Source organism: Amphibalanus amphitrite, unplaced genomic scaffold, assembly GCF_019059575.1.
Source record: "Amphibalanus amphitrite isolate SeventyFive unplaced genomic scaffold, NRLGWU_Aamphi_draft 000647F_arrow, whole genome shotgun sequence".
Lineage (NCBI taxonomy): Eukaryota > Metazoa > Arthropoda > Thecostraca > Balanomorpha > Balanidae > Amphibalanus > Amphibalanus amphitrite.
The window spans coordinates 352,461-372,339 of NW_024882141.1; the positions used below are offsets into that span (position 1 = coordinate 352,461).

Here is a 19,879-nt window from a genome sequence, read left to right on the forward strand (position 1 = left end):
ACCTAAGTGGCTGATAACAATAACAGAAAAAAGTCACTTCATAGTGATTTTTTAATGGAAATTGTGACTCCTTCATAAAAACAGTCCAGTTACCGCCCACCAGTACAGACCTTGCTGGGTGCATGACAATGAGCTCAATTCGCACTGATTGGTAACAACACCATTTTTTCTCCCACAATTCATACATCACGTCAACCAACAACAAAAAAAAAACACACACACACACACAGTGAGACTGAGCCGAGAAGAAACCACGCCGGACCGCCCCCATCCGCACTTTCCATTTTCCCAATACACAAACACAAACCAAAACACAAACACAAGCAAGCAGCCAAGGCCACCGAAATGGAGAAGAATGCTTAAAAATCTAAGTTCTGTTGAGGATTAAACAGGACGAAATCTATTAAATAGGTCTTATTTATGGCTTCATTAGTTGTACAACAATTTCAACCATCCTCAGCTGAGTTTTTGATTATTGTCTTTCATAATCAGTGCTGCCAGATGGAGAAGGCTGTAATCCTCCAGATCAGTTACAAAAATCCTCCAGATTCCTCCAAATCCCATTGGCGGATCCAGATAGGCGGTCTTGGACGCTGCGGGAGGGCATATCTCCGAAAAGGTTTCTCCAAATTCTAAAAACTCATCGGATTTCGATTCCTTTCGCACTGCTGTGTAGTTTAAAAGATGCTTTTTTATAATAAAAGTTGTTTAGTTTTCGTTTTATCCTTGAAAAAAAACGAAAATTTTCTTCGATTTTGGACGCTGCAGGAGGGGGGGGGGGGGGGGAATTTGCGCCAAATGTCCCCCTTTGATCCGCCAGTAGTTCGGTACCTTCAAAAACATATGGTACAATCGTACACGAAATAGGAACAAATAGTCACCATGATATTCGTGGATATAGCTACAGACTGAGACATTCCAGTCTCACGGTGATAAAGGGCAGTGATATATCCTAACGGGTAGGGTGAAGCTGGGCAGGAAAATGTCTTTTGAGTCTTGAACGCGTTGTATTTTTCCATGAAATTGAATATATTAATCGGGTGACAAATCCTCCAGATTTTCCTCCAGAATCAAAAATCCTCCAAACGCGAAATTTGTCCGCAAATAGAGTTCAAAATCCTCCAGATTTGCGGAAATCCTCCAAATCTGGCAGCACTGTTCATAATTTCGTAAGCTTTTTTAAATTTAGTTACGCCTTTCCGAACATTTTCCGATTTCTGAACGCTCTGAGACAACTATGGCGCTAGCGTTCCTCGGCCTGTTCATCTATTCCGTATGCGTTTCCCGGCAATCACTTGGTTGTGCTATTCAGTCACTCATTGGTCGTGAGTGTGGCGGTCTGAAGCCTCATTGGTTCATTCCCACCTTGCCACCTAGCGTGATTTTGAAAAAGCTTTTTTGATAGCTGTATCGCTGTATCCGAACAGCATTGCGGAAAAAAACGGGAAAAGGCCAGAGGAAAAAGCGGAAAAAGTAAGGGAAAAGCCGGAAAAGCAAGGCGGAAGCGGCGGAAAAAGCAAGAGACGCCGGTCGCGCTGGCCGTTCTGCAGGTGCGCTATATATATTATTTTTTTGTTGACCGTCTCGTTGGTGTATGTGTGGCGTGTGCTGTGGGGAATGTAAATAAAAATTGTTATTAGATTGGTATTATGCATCACAATCGCATAGGTTATAGGTAGGTAGAAGTTTGGAATTGAAATGCAGTTCTTATCAATGCAATGCCAATGCTGAATAATGAAACATATTTTCCATTTCCATTCTGGTTGAATCCACTGATTTTTGTCAACACAAGCTATGCTAGTCATATTTCGTATCAATTTCAAGTTTCCTTGTTGAAACTTGAAGATAGGCATACATATTTTTTCATTTTACTTAGTAGGTACTATATCAGAATATTCCCTGAGACTGGTCTTTTGTTTCAGATACTATGGCTGCCTCACAAAAATTTTGCCTGAAGTGGAACAACTTCCAGAACAGTGTAACCTCAGTGTTTGACAGCCTGCGGCAAGATGAAGAACTGGTGGACATTACATTGTGCTGTGAGGGGAGAAAGATAAAGGCGCACAGGATGATGCTGTCAGCATGCAGTCCTTATTTCAGGGATCTCTTCAAGGTAAGATGAGGCTGTTTTTGTTGATTCTGTCAGGTGGCAAGGATCGGTAACCTTGTTTGCATCTGGTGCAATTCACTTCTTACCTTGTACTTTGCTAATAGTTGTTTGGACTTGCCTTATTAGGCTATGATTGTTCTTTATGAGTATTTTGATATTCACTCATGACCATGTTCTCCCTGTTTCCAGGACAATCCATGCCAACACCCCCTGTTCTTCTTGAAGGACACTTCATATGTAGACATTGCAGCTGTGATAGAGTTTGTGTACAAAGGAGAAGTGAATGTGCTCCAAAGTCAGTTGGCAAGTTTCCTGAAGACAGCAGAGCTGCTCCAGGTCAAAGGACTCTCAGGGGATGAAGAGGAAGACCAGGTGTGTATTGCCTGCTGTTCTGATATTTTAACATTCTACCTACCAATGCAGTTAACAGGTGATGGTGTATTTATTTGCAAGTGTTGAAGTCTTGGAGTGCATATAGTCATGTGTACATTGAAGGAGAAGCCAATGAACTCATGGCTCATCATCATCATTGTTTGTTTTGAACTTGCTGACATAATCTGTTTAGAGAAACTATACTTCCTCTTGCAAAGCAATGCTGTTATTTCTATGGTTGATAGTGGTGATTTCTTGTCTCTTATACACACTATTTTGTTTCCTTCCCAGGCACCCAGGTCTCAGCCGCCGGACCGGTCCCGCTTACCGTCCGGCCCGCCGCCGCCGCCGCCGCCGGTGCGCCAGCGGCCCCGCGAGTCGGCCGAGCCGCCCGCCTCGCCGCGGCTCAAGCGGCGCCGGCTCTCTGGCTCCTCGGGCAGCCGGCCGGGCTCTCCGTCAGCGGTGAGCGCCGCCCCGCCGCCGCCAGCAGCCGCCGCGGGGCCGCGCGACCCGGCCGCGGACGTGATGGCCGGACCGCCGTGCGCCGCCCTACCGCCACCACCGCCGCCCGTGTCGGGCGCGGCTTTGGCGGAGCCGCCCCCGCCGCAGCACGAACCTCCGCCGCCGCCCCAGCCGGCGGCCGGCCGACAGGACTATGGCATCAAAGTGGAGAAAATAGACATTGCGGACGATGACGATGACGTTAGTTTAGAGGCCACACTGGGCCAGGTGTCGACGTTTGAGGCGTCCCAGTTCGATGGGTCAGACCACTCGGCGAGCTCCCACGATATGAGCGGGCTTCTCTCCGGACTTTCCGACAGAGGTGAGTAGAATAATGACAAATTTTCACTACAAAACGAATACCCTTAATCTGTTCAATATTTTGTCGTTTTTATTTCCTCAATGTTTCACTTCTCATATAAAACTGATAAAGCAGCAACGGTTGGAATGAGTTTTTCCGTATCTGGCCGAATGACAAAAAGTTGCCCAGCCGTTTATAGAAATTCAGCTGTTTCTTCCATAATCTCACCAGCGCTGTTTGTATTTCAGTCGGCGACGTGTTAGCTCCATCGGCGTCGGCAGAGGACGGCTCAGCACAAGGTTAGTTCGGATCGCTTTTCTCCTTCATCGGGTGCTGTTTCATCGGATTATATTAACATTTCGTCGTGGTATGTTTACACCTCAATAGTATTAAGATCATCACCATATCTTTGCTTAAAGGGACCCTCCCACCTTAACATTAGTTTTGAGTTGAGATAGCCAAGTTTGCGGCCAGGCTCAGAAACCACCATTTATCCTGGTCGCAACCCCCGCAGCTTTATGGTGTTCAAGAAATTTCTTCCCTTTACTTGCAGGGTGGGACCAGCGTGGTCCCTATCTCTTGACCATTACGGGAATCTGATGACGTCATCAGGCTTTCGAACGTCCGTTAAATGTTTGACTAAAACGTTTTGTAGCACGCGGTGGTATATGCTGCTTTGCGCGCAACAAATGCCGCACTTTCAAATAAAGTCGCTAGGAACAGCGGAGATCCCAAAAAGTAAACAAAAGTAAAAGTCTAATATCTTGAAAACCGGTGAATATTTTTCGATGAAATTTGGTAGATATTCGTTTTTGCTCTTTCTGAACCGAGCGACATCACTTTCATGCCAATTTATTAACTTTTTTGAAGGTGGGAGGGTCCCTTTAAAATGCAACAGTTGCCTAGTTTTTGCTGTAATGCAATTTAAAAGTCAATGCCACTTTTTATTATCGATCAAAAACTAGGTAATGCTCCACAAATTCGCCATTATAATCACGGCTATTGCTTTAGGCATGCCTTAAGTACAGGCTCCACGGCACACTTTTTCGGTTTTTCGTTTCGTTTTTTTCGCTTTTTCGGCTTCAGTAGACGATCAGCTTCACTTGATAACATTGGTGTAGCTCCACGGCAGCGAAACCGAAAAACGAAATCAGCAACTCGAAAAAGCGACGCGAAAAAACGAAAAAAACGACTCTAAAAAGCGAAAAAGCGACTCTAAAAAGCGAAAAAGCGAAAAAGCGAAGCGACTCGTCCAACCCAAAAGTTTGGATCGACAATCAGTTTTTCGGCTTCAGCACGTGACGATGTGGTGATACTGATGCATGTTTCCAACGATTCATATTTCGGTACTCCTAATGGAAAGGAAGGAGTGTAATCGCTCAATAGTATTTCAGTGTCGATATGCACATATTTTCCACGCGAAAGGATTGAATAGCAGTTAATTATGCGAGATATATGCACGTATTTATTTCATCTTATGATCTTTTGTAAAATCTGTTCATCATGCTTCATAGCCGCGCCCCGCTAGGGGAGCGGTGTTAGAACACCACCTGCAGATTTTCGCTAATATCTCAAAAAAGGTGACGTTTCGCGCCACTGTTTTTGTCACACCTTATCAAGCACCTTTTTTACACATGCTATGAAAATTTCAGGACCAAGGTCTCTCAAGGTCAGGTCACCAGGTCAGGTAACCTGGTGAGGTGGTCAGTGTGACCAATTCAGAAAATGTTCCAATGCTTATCATTGCTACACCAGGTAACGGATGGCTTTGGAACTTTCACAATTCAAGAGAGTAGCAGTATGCACAAAATGTATATCACATAATTTCGATATCGGTAGCCCAAGGCCACGTCAATTTTCCGCCCCCCACCCCAATTGCCTAGAAACTGAAAATTGAAAGGCGTTTTTTAACGAACGTCATTCTAAACACTCTCAGGTTACAAGTACACAGAAGCGTATAGGAACCATGGGTGCAGTGGATGCAGCTGCAGCTGCACCCACAATAATTATCGAATAGGTGCCGACAGTGCATTCTGCACCCACAATAATCTGAAGCAAAAACCCCTTTTCGCATCAACGCTACTTCACATGCAGTATGAGATATATATATATATATATATATATATATATATATATATATATATATATATATATATATATATATATATATATATGTTACAGGCAATGTGTGGAATCAGGCATTCTATAGAATGCCTAGGCATTCTATAGAATGCCTGACCGACCAGGCATTCTATAGAATCCCTAGGTATTCTATAGAATGCCTGACCCACCAGGGATTCTATAGAATCCCTAGGCATTCTATAGAATGCCTGATTTTTCAGGCATTCTATAGAATGCCTGGGAAATATACGTATCTTACCAACAAATGAGTGAAGGCTGTATAAGATTATGAGTGCGAACCGATATGCAACGTTATTATTTCTGCCAGGCTACCTTGCGGTCAGCTATGTTAAATGTTCATTCAGTCAATTTTTCATGTCAGGTATTCAATCTAACCTTATTAGGTCAAACTGTAGATCATCTTTTAGGCTTTCATTCGGAGAGTACTGAGTATTCGTCTCGACGCTAGAAAGGCGATGGTGTTGATGTCATTATCGGAAACGCATTTGGTCAAAATTCCGCGAAGAAAAAAGTTTGCAAAGCGTCCATTTTTGGAGGATTTGCCCCCTGGAAGACATAGCATCGATTTACGGCCAAACTGGAGAAAATGCAGTTTCGAGTCAAAAATGGCCAATGACCTAAAAATGGCTTAACTACATAGTTGTTTTAGATTTGGCATCCTTAGGAACATTACCAAAGCATTGCTGGAGTCCAATTTCATTATTTTGACGACCGTTCGAACACCGCAAGGCTCAGAAGTCAAGTTGGAAGGGGACATCGAACGACACCTAATCCGGCTCTTGTTACGACCGGGCCACCGCCCGGGCGTCGAATAATGAACCATTTATTCAATTTATTCCCTGACATTGCAGTGTAGGTTAAGCTTAGCTGCCCATATGTATATTTAGAGTAGTTACACGAAGTGCTTATGACGATGTAAGATGGTGCTTTTTTGTTATATTCCTCACCGTCATTTCTAGCATCAGAAAACAAACCCATCGTAATTTGTAAGCACTTTCGATTCTAGCTTACGGTTCACCCGCCCAGCCAACAATCCACTAGCCCTCCGAGGGTAACCGTTTGAGCGACTGGTTGGCCTGTCCCTTGCGCCGTGGCTCTCCCGTGCCAACGGGATTGGATCAGTTGCTGCTTGCGGCGCACCATTTGGTGGCTGGCATAGCCCAATTTCTCCCTCGCTTCCTCTCATATATCTCATTGCCCTGAAATGGTTTCAGGCGACGACCGGCCTAATTCAACAAAGAATTTTGGAGTGCTGTTTGGGACAATCAGAATACTTGGGCATTCTATAGAATGCCTGGGAGCTTAAGCCAGGCATTCTATAGAATGCCTAAGCAGTCAGGGATTCTATAGAATGCCTAGGGATTCTATAGAATGCCTGGTCGGTCAGGTATTCTATAGAATGCCTAGGCATTCTATAGAATGCCTGATTCCACACATTGCCTGTAACATATATATATATATATATATATATATATATATATATATATATATATATATATATATATATATATATATATATATATATATATATATATATATATATATATATATATATATATATATATATATATATATATATATATATATATATATATATATATATATATATATACATATTACATATATATTTGGACTCAGGTGAAAAAAGAAACGGAACACATGTGATAGAACACATACACATGACCCACTCTAGAAAGTTTTAGCTCGGTATCTTGAAAACAGGCCCGAATAGGCCGCTTGTACTGCGTGAATTATTGACATTATCAAAACTTCAAAATTCAATGCTCCGATACCCTTTCGACGTCGTACAGTACACCCCTCGAAGATCAAAATGAGCCCCCCACCCGGTGCTGCTCCCTAACCCCCCCCCCCGCTCCACGGGCGATGGTTGGATGTATTTCTGCACCCAGAATGTTCCAGCTGTTCCTACGCCTATGCAAGTAGGTACACATGACACAATGAACCGGAATATGGCACCCGTGACCCCTTGTTATGCCCTGAGGTCATATCAGGTCGCGAAAGGTATGCACAATTTTCGGTAATAAATTTCGATAAATGCATGCTACTATAGAGCGATGAAAACACATTTGATGTGTTCCACTGGACGATACAAATCGACTGATATGCATCACGAACTTTCCGGCCAGGTCATGACCTAGACCAGTCCAGTTAGCTTAAGGTTCATTCGATGCGTCTCGACCAGAGAAACACGTTTCTGGTGAAGGAAAGCTCGTGCAAGTTTAGAGTCAAAAGTTATTGCGGAAAAAACTGTTTTTGCAGAATCGTATATTTTGGACACTTATGCCCCTGCAGGATAAACGGTGGACCTTACGTCAAATCTGAGGTCATGCTAGCGAAAGAACGTTAAAAGAACGTTTGATTGCGCCTCTCCGCGGCGCTACAGCTCTATATCCATTCCTGAGCTATGGACCGATTTGTCGAAAATTGTCGAAGTTTGACCTATAGATATTGGCGACATTTTACCTTCGATGACCTTTGGTGACCTGCCCTTTGGCCTAAACCTGACCTAAAAATGGCAGAAGCAGTTTGTTCCTTATTTTTTAGCTCTTTCAAGTGTCACCTACGGCGTGTCGCTACTCGCTACGTGGCTCAGGAGCCAAGTTAGAAGGGATGTTCCCCCTTCCAGCAGGGCGTGGAAATCCAGGAGTCCCAGCGGGGCGCCGGTTAGTAGCTGAGCTGCTGGAAGTTTAGTCAAGCCAGTTTCCTACTACAAAACAGACGAGATCTAGTTTAAGTAATTTCCATCTGTTAAAACAGACAACAAAACAAACCCCTAAAGCCCCTAGGCAAAACTGCGACCAAAGCATTGCACTGGTTGCAAACAAAATAAGAAGAGCTGGCGGTTGCACAGCGCGTTCCAACTAAACAAAAATCAGCGAAACTCGAAAAACTCAAGTCACGAAGCGATAAATCGAAAAAGCGAAAAACCGACGCGAAAAAGCGATAAATCGAACCGAAAAAGCGAAAAACCGAAAAATCAAAAACCGAAAAAGTGTCCCATGTAGCTTGACCTTAAGGCTATGTGCAATTTCACAGTTTTTTGCATGCATGAAATTTTGCATGTGAATTGTAAAGATATATAAGCTACAACTTTGTAGAACCGTTGCTGGCTGACTTTCTCGCGGTTTTAAAACGAAAATAAACGTACTTTTAAACTAAATAAAATATAAGTGATAAACGATAATTTCAGAATCTATCTTCCAATAGAACCATTTAGGGGTTTTGCTTGCCCATTGTCTGGCATTTAAACAATAGAGATTCCAGTATAGGAGCTTACGCACCAACCGATGAACAACAGCACCCGATGAAACTATCAACTTAGCGCCTATTCGCCTCAGTCTCAATTCAAATCCAGCTCGTAACGTAACGGTAACGCTATCTATAACGTAACGGTAAATTCATTGCACTGTGATATTTCCTGTGTGAATATATCGCATGCTACACAATGTGCGTCGCACACACGCAAAGTGCGCCGAGACCGGCGCGACTGCCGTCGACTGCCGGCCGACCGCTGGGCTGGCGGAGCGGCCGGCTGCCACACAGTGCGGCGATCCGACTGCCGATCGCTGCTGGTCGCAGGCGGCCGAGGGTCGCCCGGGCGGCTGATGTGGCATAGATGCGGCCGGTATGACCGATAGCTGGGCAGTTGTCAGTCGAGTTTTAGCGTAGCAAGCTCACCGGCCGATGGCTAAAAGCGGTTCTCTTTGGCTCGCGTCGTCTCGTACGCACAGGCTGAAAGTGGATACTTCGGGCTGCCTCAGTTGGATGCTCCATGGCTGGTGTAAGCGATTTGAGTCGCGCGAGGCTTTGAACGTGAATCTGATTCGGTAGCACGTCGGGTCGGCATTGCCGTGGGTCTTTTGCCCGCCTTTTCAACAAATACGGCCGGCTTGGTGGTTCACTCGGGGCCAATTTAGCGAGGAGCAGCAAAATGCCGGGCTGACTTGGGCTGACATGGTGTAGGTGTCTTCTGAGTCCTTTTTCGGTGCCATTGTGGCAGCAATAGATTTTGAGACTTATGGCCAGATGTCTGATGATGGCAGAAGGACCACTTCATCTGTGTAGGTGCCTTTAGATGGAAAACGCAGGATATCAGATGATGCCGTTCACGGTGCAAAGCATAACTTATCAGACTGTTATCCCGACCGTTGGTCCCGTTCCAATCCTATTCCCATTCTTGCGTCATAGGAGTAGGACTGGGCTGATTTTGTGCAAAAGTGATATGAATTTCAGCATTACTGACGCACCAGAAATATTACATTGCAAGGAATGCAAAAGTAAGAACAAGGAATGATAATGCCAAGGAATGAGGATGAGAAAAGGGGTAAGAGAACATATCTGAAGTTACTTTATGTCATTTCGGTGCGAATTCTGTAACACTGAGGCAGGCACCTAGCCACCACTGAATCCCGGTGCCGCCCGGCCGGGCGCCGTCCGGCGGCGGTTCTGACGCCGCGCCGCGCCGCGTCTGTCTGTGTTGCAGACGCGGCGAGCTGGGCGCACCGGTGCGAGCAGTGCGGCGCCGCGTTCCGCCACCCGGACTCGCTGCGCTTCCACCGCGAGGTGCACCAGGGCCGCACCGCGTGTCCCGTCTGCGGCCACGTGTTCAGCCGGCGCTCCTACCTGCGCCAACACCTGCAGCGGAAACACCCGGACCACGGCGCTCTGATGCCGCCCTAGCCCCCGTGCGGACTGCAGGTGCCCGCTGCCGTCCTAGTCCGCAGCCCGCTGCCGCACTAGTCCGCGTGCGAACTGCAGAGGCTCTATCGGGGGTGTGACTGGGATCCGTCGGGCTGGATCAGAAACCCTCAGAGCTTGGACAATGGGTTATGCTGGGCAGAGTGGTGCTAACTGTGGCTATCGGTCCAGTGAGGAGTGCAGGTTACACGGCGTTGAAGGCGTTTGTGATGCTGATGTGAAGTTGCGTTCGGGCGACAGCAGTCTACCGGCGACGCGTGCGACTGATGTGGGGCTGCTCGGACACAGATCGTGCTCAGATGGGGCCGTCTAGGAGCGCAGCACTGACTTGGGGCGCCTCACTTTCGCCAAACGTGCTGTCTTTGTTGGGATCACAGACTCTCCGGTGATCGTCCTGTTTTCTGTCAGTCAACAAGAGTTTTTTTTAAGGTTGAAAGTGGTATTCGTTTTTATTATTAAACGGTGTTGAAAATGCGTTTTATTGTCTTTACAACTAATGTTAAACAGACATTTGGCTCATTGAAGGACATTTGAAGGACATTTGGCTCTGAAGGCAAAGATTTATCGATTGACAGGGCGGCATTGGCACTGGCCAGCAGTGACACAATATAACTGCGTGATGTTATCGTTGAACCGGCTGAATGTTGAGATTGGGCCCTAATAAAAAAGTGCAGTGATCTCCCGCGTCAAGAGGGGTGTTCACGGGCACCGCACACTGCTGCGTGCGGTGTGTGCGGTGCGTCCAGCAGGCGTGGGGGTAGGGGATGGGTAGGCGGTTCTGACGTCACGGCTGCGTGCGGTGGACGGTCCGCTGTGGCCAGTCCCGACCGGCCACAGCGATCGCTGTGTGCGGTGACGGAAGGCTGACGTAGGGACGCAGTGGGCGGAGCTTCGAGGCTGTGTGCGTTCCGACCGCACACAGGGCCCGTGAACAGCCCTAAGGTGTCTGGGGTGCATCGTCGCGGATAAAACAACGCTACAAAGAACACAAAATAAAGCACCTCGTTTCGCTTGACGTATAAACTTGGCTTCCACGTAGAGAATGCGGACGCCGGGCTGAATTGGGTAGGGGCACCGCGTTGCAAGAGGAAAAGAAGACAACACATAGCTTGTGGTGTGCGCCAATTTTGAAGGCTTCTTAGGATGTGAGACGCATGTGCTAACTTTTTCACGATTTCGACGAGCTAGTTTGGGACCATGCTGATACGCTGTCGTACGGAACAATTCTGAAGCGCTGCTGATGTACCTACGCGGCAATTCTAACGCGCTACTCATGCACGGCAATTCTGACGCGCTGCTCATGCACGGCAATTCTGACGCGCTGCTGTTGTGCGCGGCAGGTCACGCCATTGCCGGGCTCTGCTGCCCATTCTGCCACAAGACTTTCAAGAGCCGCGACTCTCTGAGAAACCACCGGGCGCTGCACGAGGGTCGCACAGCGTGCAACATCTGTGGGAAGGTGTTCAGCACCCTCTCTAATCTATCGGAACATCGGAACATGCACGAGGGTCGGACTGGTTGTACCCTCTGTGGAAAAGTGTTCAGCACGACTGCCAATTTGGCGGAACATCGCCGCTCATTCCACGGAAGCTGGAGGCCCGGCCAGGGGCCGCCGCCTCAGTAGTCGCATCGTAGAAGCTTCTCAGGCGACGTGAACCAAATGCTGTCGGAAAGCTGAGGACGTCTTTGTTGGTAAAACCTTAATGGTGCAGAATGACCACGTCAGAACAATGAGAAATCAGATCGGGTTCTGACATTGCTAGACAGGAAAGGGTTCCATATAGTGGGAGGATGGATAAGTGTAGTTCAGCCTGCCTAAGGAAGGCATGTTTCTCTCTGTACAAATGAGCGTTTTCAGCTCTTACCTTAACGCTTATTGATGCGCGCCTAGTTCATTCGTTTTTTATTTTGATATCCACTCAAGTTATGGTGCTTAGTTTTGGAATGCTGAATACAGCGTGTAACGACGCAAACGCGGTTTTCTAAATACTAGTGGAACGTAATGGCTTCGCAGTCCGCTGAGTAGGGTGGCCACGAGCCCTGCGACCATTGATGTCGGGGGCGCTGTTGAGCAACGCTGGCTGTGTCGTCTGGCCTTGTGTGCGGATGCGACATGCTGCTGGTGGGTGTATGGTCGTCCTTTGGCGACGTTTGTCACTCAGAGTCTCATCCCTTGGCTCTCCCTGGCACCTATGTCTCTAGTGACGTAGGCTCTTGGGGAAGAAGAACGGCTCTATTCTTGACGGCCTGCCGGGCAGCGGGCACGGACTCGTCGGTCCAGACGCCCGGCGGTGGAACGGTATGGGCCTTGCGCGCGGTGGCGAAGCTATCTTTGTTTTCACACGTCTTCCATTTCTTCTAAATTGCCGATGGCCATCGATCTTTTATTCTAAAACCAATACCTACAACACCTTCACTTCACAGACTCCCTCCTAGCACGAAAAAGAAGAGCCTTCCACGGGTCTCTTTTCTTATTTCGTCCCGAATAGGTATAGCAGAAATGTGCTTTAGGACGTGGATATTGATCCTCCATGAAATTGCAATAGTGAATAGTTCGCACCCCAGTGCACAAAGTTCAATTGGTGAATAGTATTCGTAGTACATAGTACTCGTGGATGCATTTGTTCTGTGTGGCGATGTTGACACGACGTGCGGCGGATGTATGCGTAGGATTCTGGCCAGTCGCTGTTCAGCTTCATTTCTGACGCGCTGCTGTGTTGCGCGGCAGGTCACGTCATTGCCGGGCTGCAGTGCTCAGTCTGCCACAAGACTTTCAAGAGTCAGAACTCTCTGAGGAACCATCGAGCTCTGCACGAGGGTCGCACAGTGTGCAACGTCTGTGGGAAGGTGTTCAGCACCCTCTCCAATCTATCGGAACATCGGCGCGTGTTCCACAGAAGCTGGAGATCCGGCGAGGAGCCGCCGCTTCCGTAATCCACAGATGAACTGCCAACCGCAAAACTTTGTGTCGGAGGCCTGGAGTTCCGCGTGGTGAGGAAAAATTCGAGTGTGCAGAACGGCCACATTAGAACGAGGATGAATTACATAGTTAGATCGGTCCCTGGCAGTGCTGGACAGGAAAATATTGGGCGCGTGGGAGGCGTTTAGAGGACAGAGGCCGGTTACTCTGCAAATGATCACCGTATCACTCGGTGATCAAGAAATCATTCTGAGCAATTGCCTTTATACTCACTCAGGTTCAGTTAAATCATGCACACATTTTGGAAAAGCGTGTGGCGACGGCAATGCAGCCTTTTACGTTCTTGTTGAATGTACCTAATGACTCCGCAATCCGCTGAAGAGAGTGGACCTGACCACAAGCCTTGCGAGTTGCGACCATTGGTGCTCGGCGCTCCGTAAAGCAGCCCTGGACCTACTTGTAGCCTTATGTGCGGATGTGGAATGCTTCTGAAAGGTATATGTACCTAGGTGCGTCTGTAGACGACTTTTTCCATCCTGGGTCTCGTCTTATCCCTCAGCGCTTTGTAGGATTTTGTAATATATCTTGTGAGCCCAGCGAACGGTAATGAAGTCGTTTTTTTCATATGTCTTCTATTTCTTCTAAATTGTCGAACCAGTCCATCACTATCAGAGAGCTGTTTGCAGCGCGAAAGGAAGCGTTTACCACAGGTTGATGTCCGTATTGCATCCTGAATAAAGCAGGGGAAATACTCAGGTTTTTTTTAGATGAAGTTGATCGTGTCGGTTAAAGCGATAGTTCGGTACACAAAGCTCCCATGGCGAACGCATTCGTGTTATATGGCAACTTTGACCGCCACGTGCGGCGAATGCCTATATGCGGGGATCCTAGCCAGGCGTTGCTCTGTGACAACTTTGACGCGCTGCTATTGTGCGGCAGTTCTGACGCGCATCTGTTGTGCGCGACAGGTGACGCCATTGCCGGGCTGCGCTGCTCAGTCTGCCACAAGATCTTCAAGAACCGCGACTCTTTGAGGAAGCACCGGGCGCTGCACGAGGGCCGAACCGTTTGTGGTATTTGTGGCAAGGCGTACAGCACGCTTTCTTATCTAGCGGAACACAGGCGCATATACCACGGAGTTGGGATGGCCGGCCACCGGCCACCACCCCAATAATCATCGGTACCTAAACGAAATGCTAACGATGTGAAGCATGTATTTGGTGTCGGATATTCGTGGTTGCTGCCTGTTGGGTTCGCTATAAGGGTTGCTGGCTCGGAACAGTATTGTCCAAGCGAAGACGACCAGGTCAGGTCTTCGAAATGTGAGACAGGGAAGTGTTGCCTTTTCATGGGAACGCAGTGCGCGCGGGTAGCTGACCAATGACATTTTTTTCTCAGGAATTAGTCTTCCCAATCACTGGCTATGTAATCGCATTCAAAAGTCGCCTCTATTCTTACCGTTGTTTAGTCCATTCATATTTAAATCCTTACGCACCGACATACGCTTCGAAACGTCAACAGTTTTGGCAAAGACACTCTGGCTTATGCCCTTTTTGATAGTTAAATGAAATGTTGCGTGATTTTGTGTTGCTATCGTTTTTCGTACGAACTATGTTATCGTTCATTACTTTTTCTGTTGCATTGCATAGATATGTAGTATGTAGATGCATGCTCTGTGTTCCGTTCAATAAAAAGCTCTCTTTCTATTCAATTGGCGTGTACTTTACAATCGACCATTGCGATCCTTTGATACGCTTTCCCGAGTCCACGCCCCGAGGTAGGCATATGAGATCGCGCCTGCAGATACAAACGATGAAAGGGCAAAGGCTTAAGACGTTTGACATAACTTGCTGTGCCAATCAGTGTCTGTACCGTTTCTGTTTCTTCAACAAAAGTTTACCTTCAGGTTCAATCTGAAAAATCGCCATTTCGCAAAGTAAAGTCCCAAATTTCAACAGAATGTCTCAAAATTTAGTCCAAAGTCCATCCACCAACGCTAGGTGCAATGACGAATTCTTTATTTCAGCTGTACCTTGTCAGAGTTCTAGGCTTACCTAAAAGGAATGACGCAATTACTTAATCAATGCCATTCGGCGGATGGCTCAGTTGAGCTGGGGAACGATCGGTGAGCAGTGAGGCAGCACTGGTTTTCCGTCCAAAATTGGTCCTCTCACCCCAGGTCTCCGCCATTCAGCCGGCCATTGAGTCATAATGCTAAGCACGCATATGTGCTGTGTGGCGATTCTGACATGCCGTCGTACGACGAATCTTACACAATGTTTGGCGATTAGCATGCTGTTTTGCGGAAATTCTGACGCGCTGCTGTTCTGCGGCAATTCTGACGCGCTGCTGTTGTGCGCGGCAGGTCACGCCATGGCTGGGCTCTGCTGCCCATTCTGCCCCAAGACCTTCAGGAGCCGCGACTCTCTGAGAAACCACCGGGCGCTGCACGAGGGTCGGACTGTCTGTACCCTCTGTGGCAAGGTGTACAGCACCCTCTCCTATCTAGCGGAGCACCGGCGCACGCACCACGGAGTTGGGATGGCCGGCCACGGGCCACCTCCCTATTAATCCTTAGAAGGACTGCCTAAGGTGTGAGTTGCCAGATATCGGATTCCAGGGTTGTGGGAGTAGGTATGGCGCACATCAGTCTCGCTGGAGCGACGATTAACGTCGAGGGGGGATTAGGACAGTCAGCATAAATAAGCCTTCCTAAGCGTGATAATTGAGAATGTCGTTTGGAGAGCCGAAATAATAGTCTAGATCTCTCAGCGGCAACGGCGTTGTATTCACTTCTTATTTACATACAAGCTATTCAGTTAAGCATACAGCTGAAGCTTTTGTGCGTCTGCTTGAATGTTATCCTCAACTTTGTCCGAGCGTTTCCAAGCAAAGGGCGCAAATTACCGTAGCAGCCGGGGCTTCCAAGGACCTCAATAAACCCACGTTTGGAAAAAGTTTGGTTACAACTGCCTGACTGATTGTTTTGTCATTGTTGCAACGGTTATGGAGATCATTATGGCCCGTCAGTTTTAAAACTCGAGCTTGTCAGCGCTGTGCTCCGATTGTAACATTATCGAGCGGGGAGAAAGGTGGGGGCGCTTCGACGTCCGCTTGAACTAGGCGCCTGGGCTGCGTATAGCGGCATGATGTGTACGATATGTAAAGAAAAGACTTGTGAATCCTGTACTTCGCTCAGTTCTTTGGTCAGGTCATCAAGGGTAGCATTTTATGAGATTTTGACATCTTGGGGCTCTCCTTATAATTAGTGATATGCCTAATAAAGCTACAGCGTCGCGATAAGGTTTTAATATCTTTACTTGTCAGGATACCCATGTGATTGTGGTCAGGCAGGCTGGTACGAAAGAATGGTGCTAAAAAGGCGGCTGTGTGGAAACTTTCATCTTTTTTCGTGGAAAAAAAAACTAATCGTTGAAAAAACTTTCGGTGAAACAATGACAGAATTCATTATTAGGACAGCAAAACGTTTGAGATTAGATCAGCCAAGCCACCTATGAGCTATGGATATGACGCAAGATAACGTGTCAGCTTGTGGCGGCAATTAAAGTGCCATGTTGTTGCCATGAGTTTTGATATTTGATTTACGTGGAAATATGATTGATGGATCATCAGACATTAGACGGCGCGAGAGTCGAATAGTTTACTTTTTACCCTCTGTGCAAGGGTACGGTACCCTTTCGTATTCATATCTAGCGGAACAGGGAACAGTCTCGTACCATTCTTGCGGTGCGATGCAACGGCCCAACTTACTAGTGGAAGCGTTCTGACGCATTGCTATTGTGCGGCAATTCTGATGCGCTGCCGATGTTCAGCTACGATTCTGACGCGCGTATGTTGTGCGCGGCAGGTCACGTCATGGCCGGGCTGCGCTGCTCTATCTGCCAGAAGACTTTCAAGAGTCGCGACTCGCTGCGTCACCACCGGGCGCTGCACGAGGGTCGGACGGTCTGTGTCCCTTGTGGCAGGGCGTTCAGCACTCTTTCCAATCTGTCGGAGCATCGACGCACTTTCCACGGAATGAGGAGACCCGGCCCGGCACCACCGTCTCAGTAATCGGACTAGACATGTGATGGAGCTTGCAATGTCTTCATCTGATCAGCACTGTATTGTTCGGAACTCCAACTCCTGCGACCCCACGCGACCCCACTGGATTAGCTGCCAGCATGTTTTTTTCTTGAAGATCTTTACACCGCCTGCAGTTTGGTTGCAAACGGCCTTTGGTTGGACTTCCAAACAGCTCAGTATGCCAATCGAAGGATATTTAAATGTTCGGGACGAATTACGCGTTTAAATCACTCCGTAGTGAGGCGATTCTGGTAGGGATAAAGATAATGATTCGGATGATTTAGACGTGATGGAGCTGGAAAGGACCACAACGGAATGAAGAACGTTCAATGCCGTTGTGATTTTGTGCTTTGCCTAACGAATATGTTGAGGCATGGGCACAGTAATTGTGGAGTATGGAAATGTGAGAATCGGTATAGGTGTAAGCCACCCTGCGCGATTTGTGCAGGAGAACCTTTAACAGCCCAGAATGTGTTTTGTAATTAGGACTGTAGCGCTATTTGTAAAAGACCGTTTTGGGACGCTCGTCAGCAATTGCTTTAATATAATGCGTTGAAAAGTCTACTGTCTGTCAGTCTGTCTATTGTCTACTAATTACATCGAAGAAACAAATTGTTAATCCTTAATTTACTATATGTCAGCCTCTCGAAAAGATAAGATGGTGGTACCGCCTCTTACGGGTCATCTTATTACATAAACGAGTGCGTGTTCTTCGCACATATCTGCAACATTTGTAGCCCATATCAGCCGTGGAGACGAGGCACAGCTCCACTATCAGGCTGCGGTTGTTGCAGCGACAGCGCCACTGTCGACACCTTGCCAGTAGTGTTATTGCTCTCAGTGACGTGCGCTACCGTCCTGGCGCAGACTACTGCTGGTATGATCGATGGGTCTCGTAGAGTTCAGCATTTCGGACGTTCGGGTGATATGAGGCGCTTCGGATTCCGGCTTCGGCCCTCATGCCAATCCATAAGTGGTAGTCAACAAACGCGTCAAAGCAAGCGTTAAACTTTGGTAGGTATAGGTATTCGTTCCATGCGCATTGAGAGGTGAACTGGATGAATTGAAATGGTGAACTCTGAACGCTAATGTTTTCACAAGCCTACGATGGTAACGTTAAAATCGTTACCGAAATAACCTCACTCGCAGGTTTTCGGTCGGTGATCAAATATGAGCTGATCTAGTTGAATAACATGGCGTATCAAACTACATGGTAGTATATGACTGGCGCAGATTCATAGCCGTGATATCTCATGCCGATCCTGACGCTCCGGATGTGCGGGGCGAACGTGGCGCGCGATGACCCACTACAATTCTGACGCGCATCTGTGTTGCGCGGCAGGTCACGTCATGGCCGGGCTGCGCTGCTCTATCTGCCAGAAGACCTTCAAGAGTCGCGACTCGTTCCGTCACCACCGGGCGCTGCACGAGGGTCGGACGATCTGTGCCCTCTGTGGCAGGGTGTTCAGCACGCTGACGAACCTGTACCATCACCAGCGGAAACAACATGGCGGACCACCGGACAGCGCCCCTCCTCCTCCTCCCTCGCTGTCCTGAGCCGTCTCAGGCTCGGGCAAAGCCAGGGAAGTTTCATGGACACCTGGAGGCTGAGGTTCCTCACGAAGGTGCTCTTAATGATGACTGTTGCGGCCCAGGGCTCTGAAGGGTCAGCCGTAGCCCGTGCTGTTCCATGATTGTGGACTGCTTGGAACTTTAGGCGTGGTCGAGGTGATTTGAGCGGGACGGTGCTTCGTTCTGGGAAAAATGTGATGCCCGCACACTGCACAGCGTGCTTCCTTGGTGTTCAATGGGCTTGTTTTGGTTGACGGCCTGCCTGACTATGCGTAGGAGTTTATATGGGGAGTCGAGGGAGCAGGGCTCTTGCAAGTCCCCCCGGTTTGCGTCATACGTTCGGTACATACTCGTAACTTCAGCCTAGAATATTATTGAGCCTTTATATACGTACAAATGTGTATATTGAAGCTCTCAGCGGCCAGCGCTGCTTTTAGCGTACTTTTTGTGCTGCTTCATTCTTCGTCATTCGTAGTTCTTGATCTCCGAATACATGAGAACAAAAGCGACGCATTTGTTTCCGAGAATAAAGCACCTCATATGCTCTTTCCAACTAGGCACCGATACCTAACTAATGAAGCGATTTCCTTTGTATTTCATTATCCTGCACACTGACCTGCTGCCGCATAGGTGCGTGTGCGTGAATGAAATTTAATATTGGCAACGAGCTCCAGAAAGTAAGTAGGCAGTTCTGTGCCGGTGCCTGGTCATTGGTTCGAGGCCCAACTAGTTGATCTTGGCATATGAACAGATGACGAGTCATCTACCTTTCGTCAGGTGAACAGCAGACGTAGTAATACGTGGGTATCATATCATCGAGGCCTGGTGTCCTCTGTTACCTTTTGTTACGTATTGGTTAGTCGATGGAACTGGTCCTGCGCCGTTTTGACTGACTTTCTTCATCAACTTGGACGAATTTACAGCTGTGCTAAAACCAGATGGAACTTACTCTCGGCATCTCTATTACGCACAATTTTGCAAAACTTGCATAGTTAAGGCATCAACATACATACCTATGCGCTATTCTCCTTGCTGTATCTACGGGAATTTGTTCGTGACTAGCCGACAGCTGTCGTTTGGAATGCTCGATTCCGATACGCTAGCGATATGCGCCGATTCTGATGCGCTACTGGAGTGTAGTGCGGCAGTTCTGCCG

General features: G+C 47.6%; 1 protein-coding gene across 28 annotated transcripts in view; it reads left to right on the forward strand.

The window, feature by feature from the left end:
* The first annotated feature begins 1,370 nt into the window (after positions 1-1,370).
* Positions 1,371-19,879, forward strand: part of LOC122363920 (longitudinals lacking protein, isoforms A/B/D/L-like) — a 29,586-nt gene continuing 11,077 nt past the window's right edge. For 5 of the 28 annotated variants that reach the window (XM_043333757.1, XM_043333746.1, XM_043333741.1 and 2 more), the window contains exons 1-5: positions 1,645-1,668; positions 1,923-2,113; positions 2,300-2,482; positions 2,774-3,305; positions 3,533-3,583. In XM_043333757.1, the coding sequence (XP_043189692.1) occupies positions 1,650-1,668; positions 1,923-2,113; positions 2,300-2,482; positions 2,774-3,305; positions 3,533-3,583 (976 nt within the window). In that variant the 5' untranslated portion in view covers positions 1,645-1,649. Of the gene's footprint in view, positions 1,676-1,922; positions 2,114-2,299; positions 2,483-2,773; positions 3,306-3,532; positions 3,584-9,930; positions 10,823-11,485; positions 11,797-12,873; positions 13,137-14,033; positions 14,772-15,430; positions 16,373-16,933; positions 17,223-18,493; positions 19,233-19,879 lie in introns of those variants that run through there. The other 23 variants (XM_043333767.1, XM_043333760.1, XM_043333763.1 and 20 more) reach the window with 22 other exon arrangements.